Raw genomic sequence first — 11,174 nt, forward strand, 5'->3', positions numbered from 1 at the left:
TTCTTTTTTGTCATATCAAATGTAAAGGTAAACTTTAATAAAGTCCAGGAACATATTTACCTTTGTACAAAGAAGTTTAAAAATGCACGGTCATGTTATAACTATGTATAGTTTTTCATAAATGTCCAGTTTGCAATAAAGTGTATTTAGAAACAAAATCTTCCACCAGGTCTCCCTGCAGCATCTTCATAGCTCGCCAGTGAATGCTCCCACAGTTTTCTGGTTTGCCTTGGGGATGACTTAGTTCCTCCTTGATATAATCCAGCCAAAGGTCTTTAAAAGAAAAATGAAAGTTCTGGTTAGATTACAACTAGATATTACTTAACAAACATAGCAAGCCTAACTAGAAACTCTTTTTCTAAGTGTCTTTAATATTAATGCAGAAGGGTTTACTTTGTGAAACTAAAATCTCCTTTGCACCTCGAGGAGCACCCTGGGTTCTATTCCCAGCTGAAAGAGTAACGTCTAGAAATAACACAAAAATAATTGAGCTGTGTACTTTCTTCAAATAAATATTGCAGAAATCTTGATTATAAATATACAGCTCCATACTGTTCATAAATCCAAATTAAAATGATCCACATCTCTTATGCCAGCCAGTGATTTGCTCCTAATTGTGCTGAAGCCATCCCAGTGCCAATGACCCTGGGCTGACATGGAGGGTCCCTGCAATGTCCTGCTCTTAATGGCACAGAAGAAATAAGCTCCACTCTGCATGACAGCAAGCACAAGGGCAGAACAAACAGATACCTTTTAAAATGGATGGAAATAAAAGAGGCAGCAGTGAATGAATGAATGAATAAATAATAAAAACCAGAATCCCCCTTACCAGTATTTGTTGAACCAAACTCCCTCAAGGCACGTTCATAGTATTCTCTCAGATAAAGCATTTTGCAGGATTCCTAAAAAAGGAAGGTATTAAAAGGCCACTTATTTTGTACAGAAGTGAATCTGCAGCATGAGTAGATTCTGACAAAGAAAGAGAGTCATGGCAATTACACACACACACTGCTGAAGATTAGTTACCATGGAACTTGGGTTTGTATCACATCCAGTGAATCAGCTGCAGAGGACAAACATGAACTGATCACAGACTAACACCACTACTCTGCTTCCTATTTAAATCCCAAGTTAGAACTGTATTTTACAAATACAAAACATTAATTGGATAGTCAACAACTTACTTGCTCCTTTTCTATTTGGATCATCTTCCTGAAGAAGTCAAGTGAAAATGGACGATTTTCACACAGGCTGAAATAAAATAAGTGACTTTAGACTTAAGGACTTTTAACATATACCCTAGAATAACCAGGTTTGAAGGTATTTTTTTTCCTACCTGGTAAAGAGTCTTTTAGCTTTCTTATAACCACTACTTCTGTACGTCCAGTCAAGATACATTTCCTTCATAGTCACAGATTCAGCAGGTGTTGTGGCATGTAAGGATCTCTGCAAGTTTAAAAGGAAAAAAACCAACAAAATAAACAAAAAATAAACCTATCATATAGCTTACAATTAAATGGCTCAATTAGTGATTCTCCCTAGCTAGGCATCTGACACAAAGGAGATCTCCTAAGTCTACAACACATTTCTCCTCCAGTATTCTATAGAGCTGGAACTGGCATTTCCTTAAACCCCTTCATGCAGAGGCTTTCACAATACTCTACGAACAGCTGAATTCAAGCTCCCACCTGAAATACCTGTTTTATGTGCCAAATTGGAGAGGAAAAAACCACAACCCAACAGGCAAAGAGAAAATGTTTTGCCTGACACTACTGAGGAAATCCATAGTGAGAATAAAGTCCTCATTCTGATCTTGACTTTTCTGTAACAAGACTGGTGTTTTCACACAAATTAAAAAATTCTCTTTTCCATGCTCAGATAAGCTCTGAAAACAGAGCAAATATTCTAGACCACAAAGTAGGAGTCCATCATTAGTTGTGCTTACAAACATCCATATGCCTCAGAATATGGGAATGACATTTGTGCCTATAAATCTATCTCTGACTGGTTTTTTTAATGCACATAGTTTGGCTTGAAATTCTTTGATATCTACACATCCATGAAGGAACTTCAGTATAAAGCATTTGTTGCATGTTCCATCCACACACATTGTTCCATTTTATTGACACAGACATAAAAGTAGATTTTGATTAGCCAAGTACCTGGTAGAGAGCTTGTGTGTCCTCCTTGCTGTTTGTGCCCTCACTCCATTCCACCCAGAGGGTCCACAATGGCAAAGTGCCCTAAAAGGTCAGTAAATAATCAAATGGCTGAAATACAGTGACTCTTATTTACAGAAACAGACAGCAACACAGCCATCAGGTTCTGTATTACCTGCTATAAAAAATACCCTTTGGACACAGCTCTTGGAAAGACATCTTTGAACTGCACACTGAAATCACTTCTCATTTCCCTCCTCACTTACAGGATAAATCATCCTTAGCTGGACAGCTGTGTTGCCAGGGACGAGAACCAAGTTCTGCACCACTGAGCACTGCAGTACACAGAGGTGACTTCCAAGAACAAAAAGGAAAGAAACCTTTCTGTTCCCTCAATCATTGTGCTCAGGGTTTGAAATGGAACAGAGCAGGAGAGCACACAGCTAAGTCAAGTCCTGAAATACCACACAGGTGTATCAGACAGTGAAGAAAGGGAAACACATTTTTCCATTAAGACACAAACACCAGCTCACTGCTAGGACAATATGTAAAATGTCAACTGTAAGCATTCAGATTTTAAACATGTGAATTTTAAGCGAATTAACAATTCCCTAATACTTGGGAATGTAATTCGCATGTGAAACGTCAGTTCTTACTTCTGACCTTAAAAATGGTTAGGGACTTTAAAAGCCTTGAAAACAAAACAAAAGCAACAACAAACATAAAAAAAAAAAAAAGGAGAAAAAGAAAAAAAACACAAAACAACCAATCATCAGGGGTTTCTGGCCCAAGATTAATGCATGCAAGTCCATTAAACCAGCACAGACCTTAGATTTCACATGTTTAATGGCTTCTTCAAAACACTGGGTCACATCATCCCTCTTCAGCTGGATCAGCACTCGCAGCCTCATCTGCCACGTTTCCACGGACTGGCTGAAGTGCCTGGTTGCAGCTTCTGCCACCTCCACAGCCTTCTCAGAGAGGCTGGAGTCCAGTAAGAGCTGCAGCTAAAACCCAGCAGATACAGCTTTGTTAAAAAGCAGGGCTTTGAACCAATATAGTTCATCTTTGTGTCAACTCAAAATGGCAAAGGCAGGCACACAAATAATGCAGGAAAGCTTCAGGATCTGTTTCTTCTGTGTCAGTTCTTACCCACTGCTTGTAGAGAGCTTCTGACAGCAAATTGGACTCATGGGCTTTGCTGAACACACTCAGTGTCCTCTCCAGCCTCTAGAACCAACAGAGAAGAATAAAAAGAAAATAAGCATTATTCCTATATATACAAGATTCCAGCATTCCAAGAAGCCCACTGGATTGTGTATCATGTCAATGAAAATCTAATTACACATTACGTGTCTAATGCTCTAGGTACCTGCAAACATTCCAAGACAAAGTAGAAATCTGAGCATTTACTTCTCTTCTTTAAGGAGCAAAGAACAACATTGCAGTGTTCTTTTAGTGTAATACTAGGGAACCAAGTTACACAGGAGAATTAATTAATTCACTGAGTCATACCTAAGCAGAGATGCATAATTAAATTACCCATGTTCCAGCACCAAACTTTGCTCAGACTTATTTGCAAGAGTCATTTTAATTCATCCTCTTCTTTGAGCAAGCAGAGGTTTGAAGGACCTGTCAGTGAATTTTTAGGATCCCCTTCAACCCATATAATTTCACAATTCCTTAATTAACAAGTCTGCAGTCTTAGCTTTTATCCAAAGAGGTCATTGTACTTTACTGACAAGGCTGATTAATCAGGTCCAGGTTAATCATGTCCAGGCAGGCCATCTGTAAGCCTGGCAGTAAAAGTGATTCCCCCAGATGGAGATCAGGTAATTTTTAATGATAGCCACAGGTAAGTATTTTTGATAAAACGTCAAAATACATTTGCTTCTTGTCTGAGCTATTACAAAAGTCAATAAAAATAGGGATGATTTGTTAGAATTAATTCCTAATAAACTTTACCTTTTGCTTTAATTCTTTACTGTTGGTTTTTCTGTTGTACCTCTCTAAGCAAAAAGTGATGTAGCATTTCCACATGTCCTCTGAAGAAGCAAAGGCATAATATAATATCACACTTCACAGAATCACAAGAATAACAACAAATATTTGTCTTTAAGAAATATAAAGATACAAAATGTGATACAAAGTGTTAATGCCAACTTTATTTTAAAATGTTGTATTTTAAAATAAAGAGAAGCCCTAGATTTGTAACATTACACTTTAAAATTACTCCCCAATCCAAGCTGCAGGCAGTAACTCTTGGTAAAGAGCATCAAGCTCTTAGTTCAACTGAGACTTTTAAAGATCCCTTCCAACCCAGCTATTCTATGGCTTTAAAGGCTGTACAGCAGCAAGTTTAAGACCACTCCACAAACAGTCCCTTGACAACCTCCTTCACATGTACAACACCAGAGGCTGAAGCTGGATATCCACTCCCCTGGCAACTCAAAACCATTTCTTACTCACAGCTGACCAGCAGCAGACACATTTTCAGTTAAGCAGCTCCTCCAAGAGCATAAATACATTGGAAAATAACCCAAATAATACATAAAATAGATCCCAAGCATCGAAGAACTGCTTGCCTTCTCTTAGGTATGGTAGAGCCTGCCATCACCTTCAAGGCTTTTACAGGCTGCTCAAGTACCAGAAGGAAATGTTAAAATGCAGGCAGAACATTTCACCTGTTGGGACTGCTCCCACAGCTTCATCAAAGACTGCACAGCACCGTTCTTCTCTCTGGGCCATTTCTGAGACCTTCTTCTGCTTGGTGGAGTTGTCTGTGGGCTGCAGGGAGCCCAGCTCCAGCTCCCGGCGGGCCATGTAGTCCCATGTCAGGGGATCACCAGCGTACCTGGCCTGCAAACTGAACACAACGTGCTTGTAACGGCCCACAGCCACCAGTCCTTACCTGCAGGTATGCTTAGGAGGGTTCTTATATTGCTATAGAAATGTAGTTAATTGCTAAGTAACCAAACGCCAGAAGAAAAATATTTTTCCCTTCCACAAGAGAATGACAAAATATCGGCTTTTAAAAATATTATTTAATATGGATATTCTTCATAAATAACATGCAATAGACAGGGAGCTGTCAAGAGAGATCTTTCTTTTGAGAGGAACAACCAGAGAAACAAAAGATGCAAAAACCCCACCAAAGTACAGTAGGAAAATCCACAGTTCCTGTAATGAATTTACAGAAACTGAGTGCACTAATTATTCAATGACAACTGTATATTACCTAAATTTTCCTAGCAGCCTTTTAAAGCCCTTTCTGAAATTAGATATCCCCTTCTAAAGATCATGCTTTTGTTTTTCTTAAAGGACTTCACATAAGCCATAACACTTTCTCCCTAGAGGAACAGCTTTTACTTCTGGAACTCCAGTCAATGCACTATAAGTTAGAGTTATAACTTATGAGAATGTGTTTCTAAAAAACCAAACCAAATTAAAATAAAAATACAACACAAAGCCACAACTCACCTTTCAAGGATTTCTTTTTGCAAATCTTGGGTAAAATCAAAGAGCTTTGCAATAGAGAGCACAGCCAGCTGGAACTCAACACCTACATTTCAAGAAAAGATAAAACTATCAAGTGGAGTATTTGCTGAAGAATTCCTCAAGATATTACATCAATTGCACTTTGCATTTCTGTAGCTTGGTTCCACGTGCAAATTTAATCAGCACCTCCTCTACTCCCTCACTTGACCCTGCCATGAAAACCCTAAATGCTCCACACTCAGGACAGATCTCTCCAAAGCTGCACAAAATAGATGTCCATGAATTGTGTCCATCTTGTATCTCCACAACTTACCTTTGAAAATGCCAAGTGACATGACTGGACATAATCAGATCATTGTGAATGCCCACCAGCCATTACTCACCTTACTATTTTTAGGTGCTTACAAATCATTTATATGCCTATTTTTTCCAGTATTTCTACAGAAAATTAAATTAAACCAACTCTTTCTGAAATTTCCTCTAATGTCCTTTTTCTCCACTGATTTTCAATGTTTGTTATTGTATTTTGCCCAGTCTTCCAAAATATCCCCATCTATCATGAGCAAAGATATCTGCTACTAGTTTGCAGTTATTTTACCCAATTCTCTCAATAAAATGGCTTATTTTACCAAGCCTGCTAAATTTCAAATTTAGCCTGGTTTATTATTAGTCTGAATTCTTACTTTTTTGCCACTCATGGTAGCTGATTAGTTGTGATCTAATGTTCAGCAGAGTAAAAAAAAAGTGTGTAACTCTGAATTGCCCTTCAGTTTTCTTTTTTTAAACAATCAAGTTTGAGGCTGTAACCCAGCACTAGGCCTCTTCAGCCTGAAAGCTGCTGTGCTGGAAGAGATGTCAGCCTGCAGGAAAGACAAAGACATGCAATCAGAACTGCCATTAATTTATACCTGGCATTTAATAGGTTCTACTGAAAAAATGGTGTATTTGAAAAAAAGAATCTCATCGAAGCCAAGTCTATCAGCATTGCCTACTGCAGAACTGGGTTAAAGGTTACCATTTTCTTAATGAATAAGTACAAGAAATGTTCATTCACCTTTAATTTTCTGAGAAGCATCCCTGTAGACTATGCGAGCCATCTCCCCATTAAGAATTTCTTCAGAGTAATTGAATTCCCCCTGAAATATCAAGCATATCATTGAAGAAATTATTGTCCTTTCTCAGCTAACATTTTTGCTAACAGAGAAAGAAAAATCAGAAGATATTAAGGTTTTTCTTCATGCAAGTTTATTTTTATGTAATTTGTACAAATCAACTATAAAGAAATGAGGCAGGAAGTTTGACTATTACTTTCCAGAAATTACTGTTAATTTTCAGACTAGGGAATGCAATAAAAGATTCTACAAATGCAAAGAAAAAATAAACGTATGAAGTATTGGAGCTGAGCATCAGCAAATACTTGAAAAGCTCCACACAGGTGCAGGACATGGACAAAAACTTTCTCTAAGCCATTGCCAAATAAACCATTAATCCAAACCAGTGAATTTCAACATGTAATACACAAGCAGACAATATCTCTTAAGTAAGTTTAGCTGACCTACCAGGTCCATCTTTGCTTGTTCAAATTCCTTCTTTTCCTTCCTCTGTTTTTCAGCATGCATAAGCTCCATTCTGAAATACTGAAAGAGTGACAGCAAAATGAAATTACTCTGGGGATAAATCATAAAAATCTAAGTCCACAAACAGGGTAAAACAAGCTCTGAGGAGATACAAATCAGGACTTTGACACATCCCACACATGTCCCAGAGCCTTGGTTTTTGAAGGTTTGTGCACCCACCACTATCTGCCCTGTGTATTTGCCCAGAAATTTCCAACAGGTAGCAATGATTCTTTTTTATCCTTCTTTAAACCTCAACTTGCCCCCAAAGAAAACCAAGTTCCTTAACAAAGACTGGGGATGCCAGACTGAGCCTGACAACTACACCTTAGCAGAGCTTAACAGTACCTTAGAAAGGAATTTCAGGGTTGGTTTTTTTAATATTTTTGACATTTCCTGCTGATGGAAAAACAATTTTTTCCAGCTGTCCCAGAGAGATTTGGGAAACATGCTGAATTGACTTGCTCTGATTGAACAAGTAGGTGATCATAGAAGAAAAACAGGAACTCACTTCTTGATAAAGTTTGGGGCACTCAGGATGGAAGCGCAGAGCACGAAGGAACAAGTGCCTGGCACTTTCTGATGACAGTCGTGTCTCCATTTCCCACTTTGCTGCCATAATCCACAGTGCTGCAACAGGTGACACAAATAAAGTTATTTAACCTCTCAACATGAGCTCAGCCCCAGAATAAGACTGATTATCTCCCACGTAAAACTGTAAAGCAGACAGGCAGATCCAGGAAGTTTAATCTGGTTTAGCTACAGATCTAATGATGCCTTCAAAAGCCAAAAGGCTGTCATGAGCAATTGACATCTCTTGCTTCTACATCTCCTGAGTCCCCAGTCCACCTGGGAATTGGTCATTCTGACCTTCTTCACATCTCTTTATGACTGCTCAGCACAAGCCTGTGAGAGCCCTTCTCTGCAGCAGCAGCAGCAGCAGCAAGGCAAAGAACACAGAGTAGGAACTTTAGCCCAACAGCTTGAACTGAGATCTACAAGAACTTAAACCAACACCAGACAATCTATGCTGAGGCATTTATGCAGCACTCACCATTGTGTTATTTACCTGGTTTATTGGAATGAATGGCCAACATGGTAGAAAACACCTTACTGAGCTGATGTTTTGCATTCTGTAAAAGAAGCAGTTTTGTTTCACCCCCTCTGGCACTGAACTGAACCCCCAGCACCAGAGTTTCAGTAGGAAAGGTCACAAGCTGTAGTACAATTGCTCAGAAAAAGATGCTTCTCTGCTACTTTACCTACAGCAGAAAGCTTCTCATATTTACTCACTAGTGACCAGCATTTAAGTGTCACCACATTGGAGGAGCATGGCTTACTCAAATTTCTGAACCACACAGCCAACACAAATGTTGCCCAAGTCCCAAACCTATGGTTTCACTGCCCTGCTCTGAGAGAGAGATTCTGTTTTCCTTTGGCCACCTTCACCACCATGAAAAGTCACCTTCTTCAGTGCAGAAATGACAACACTAGAATGCTGGTAATAATGTGAAGCCTTGCACAGATAAGTTTATCAAGTACAGAAGTGAGAGAATTAGGCTTTTCAGCAGTCACCACAATAGATATTTGGAACAAAATCACAATTCACAGACAAGTGAATCACTCCCTCCAGAGAAGGTATAACCAATATTATGGTTCTCACAAACCAACTGGTATTCCAGATTTAATGCAGTCAGCCTCACCTTTGCCCTTGCAAGCATCAAATGTCATACCAATTCACTGTCAGACAAACTCTACACTTACATACATCAGTGAAAATCCCAAGCAGCTCCAACAATACTATAAAAATTATTTCAGTATTACAGCATGTAGTAGTAAAGTTTGTACCCCTATCTTTAAATCAAGTTTCAGATACATGAATAAGCACCAGTCTCAACCTGGGTAAGATCAGGATTTGAAAACTCACCCACTGCTTGCAAAATGCAACATGGGAAAGCCAGAGCTGGACATCATCCTGTTGGAAATCAAAAGAAGAGAATCAACCTCACAATGTACAAAATCACTTGTACACTGACCAACAACACACCCTTGCTACAATGACCTGGCATACAGAAAAAAAAAGAATTCCAAATCTCAGTACAAATAAACTTACTTTCCATTTCCCTGTAGCTCGGTTGAACAGGCTGTGAACTCTATGCAGAATAGAGTGCTCAATTTCATCCTTCTTAAACGAATATCCAATGCGCTAGGAGGAAAAAAATACTGATTACATTGCAATAGAAGATTTGGCATAAAGTATTTTGCATTCTTTAACAGCTCACAAACTTACTGCTCTTCTTTTCTTGATCAGTTCCAGCAGATTAACTTCGTACTAGAATAGGAAGAAAAAAACATTTAACAGCAAATGTGGAGGCACATAACAGCAAGGCAAGAAAAAACTATATCAAGTTTGTTATAGATGATCAGGTGGACAATGAACATTACATTCAGGAAAACATAAGCAGTAATTTTTGGCTGAATCACTACATTTCTAAGACTTCTAATCCTGCACAGGGCAGCCTAACAATCCCACCTTGTGCCTTAAAGCGTTTCCCAAACACTCCCTGAGCTCTGTCAGGCTCCAGGCCATGACCAGTCCCTGTGCAGCCTGTTCAGTGCCCGACCACCCTTTCAGGAACCCTTTCCTATTACTGAACTTACTAATTCCCCTTACTACACACATCAGGGAACACATTCCCCCTTTACACAGCACATCAGGGGACCGGGGGCTCTACATCCCTGGAGAGACAAGAAACTACAGGAAAAGGTCACAACACTAGAGAAGGCTGACCCCAAACTCGGGCACCAACTCCTGGCTACGCTTCATACCCTGGTGCCAACAGCCGCTCACAGGGGAGCACCAGGGACCAGCTGAGGACAGGTTCTCCGTTTTCTGCCCTTTTTCCAACGTGAGTCACTACAAAACCCGGGTCTAACTGAGCTGGGTCTGCCCCGCTCTGCCGCTCGCCTACCTGGATGTAATTAATGAAATCCTCCTTCCGCAGCGCTCTCCGCTGGATTTTGTACTCCAGAGCCGAGGCTTTCCTCAGGACAGCCCTGCGGGAACGGGAGATCAGCGCCCGGAGCGCTCCCGGCCGCACCACGTGCGCTCACCCGCCCGCCCGGGCCCCGGCCCCGCTCACCGGATCTCTTTGTGCGTGAAGAGCCCGACCCGCTCCAGCTGCTCGAGCTCCGGGATGCGATCCTCCAGCCGCTGCTCGATGCGCTCTGCCATGGCCGCGGGGCTCCGGTGTGTCCGGCCCGGCTCGGCACAGCCCGGCCCAGCCCGGCGCGGCTTCCGCCCGCTGTCCGCGCCGCTTCCGCGGCCGCTGCGCCCTCTGCCGCCCCCTGCCCGGCTGGCGGGGCCAGGACCGCAGAGCCTCCGCGGACTCGGTCGGGTTGGAAGGGACCTCTGAGGATCGCCCAGCCCGACCTCCCTGCCCAGGCAGCGTCACCTGCAGCACGGGACATGCAGGTGGCTTTGGAATGTCTCCAGAGAGGGAGAGAGACCCCACGGTCTCCCTGGGCAGCTATCTCCAGTGCCCTGCCACACTTCACGGAAAGAAATTCTTCCTCGTGTTGAGCTAGAACTTCTTGTGTTTTAGTTTATGGCCGTTGCTCCTCGTCCTGTCACTGGACACCACCGAAAAGAGTGTGGCCTCATCCTCTTGGCATCAGCCGTGCAGCTAAACACGATGGCATTGGGCAGGCTCGGTGGTGGGACATCAGCCTGGAACTGCTCCAGCACTTTGCTTCTTGGTGGGATTCCTCCAGGAAAAAAGGCTCTTTGTCTCTCACATGGCACCTTCATTCTTTCCACTTTCCAAATCTTTAAGAAAAAATCATCTACTGTGAGGGTGGTGAGGTACTGGCACAGGTTGCCCAGAGAACATGTGGATTC

At 41.3% G+C, this 11,174-nt stretch overlaps 1 protein-coding gene across 1 annotated transcript; it reads right to left on the reverse strand.

Moving 5' to 3' along the window:
* Nucleotides 1–10,581, reverse strand: UTP6 (UTP6 small subunit processome component). Its single transcript, XM_054645127.2, has 19 exons — nt 10,417–10,581; nt 10,246–10,330; nt 9,564–9,605; nt 9,387–9,479; nt 9,201–9,248; nt 8,343–8,406; nt 7,785–7,903; nt 7,217–7,294; nt 6,712–6,793; nt 5,640–5,721; nt 4,844–5,025; nt 4,125–4,204; nt 3,312–3,389; nt 2,987–3,166; nt 2,163–2,243; nt 1,337–1,446; nt 1,185–1,251; nt 830–902; nt 1–273 (listed from the first exon to the last, which is right to left on the reverse strand). The coding sequence occupies exons 1-19, from the start codon at nt 10,506–10,508 to the stop codon at nt 116–118; spliced, it is 1,794 nt and encodes a 597-aa protein (XP_054501102.2). The 5' UTR covers nt 10,509–10,581; the 3' UTR covers nt 1–115.
* Between the last annotated feature and the right edge of the window lie 593 nt (nt 10,582–11,174).

Source organism: Agelaius phoeniceus, chromosome 19 (genome assembly GCF_051311805.1).
Source record: "Agelaius phoeniceus isolate bAgePho1 chromosome 19, bAgePho1.hap1, whole genome shotgun sequence".
Taxonomy (NCBI): Eukaryota; Metazoa; Chordata; class Aves; order Passeriformes; family Icteridae; genus Agelaius; species Agelaius phoeniceus.

Excerpts from the sequence above, each read along its gene's own strand:
- UTP6 (XM_054645127.2), bottom strand. The coding sequence starts at position 10,508 with ATGGCAGAGCGCATCGAGCAGCGGCTGGAGGATCGCATCCCGGAGCTC. Across the intron at positions 9,249-9,386 it reads GAGCTACAGGGAAATGGAAA|GATGATGTCCAGCTCTGGCT; the intron begins GTAAGTTTATTT and ends GATTTCCAACAG. Across the intron at positions 1,252-1,336 it reads GCTAAAAGACTCTTTACCAG|CCTGTGTGAAAATCGTCCAT; the intron begins GTAGGAAAAAAA and ends ATTTTATTTCAG.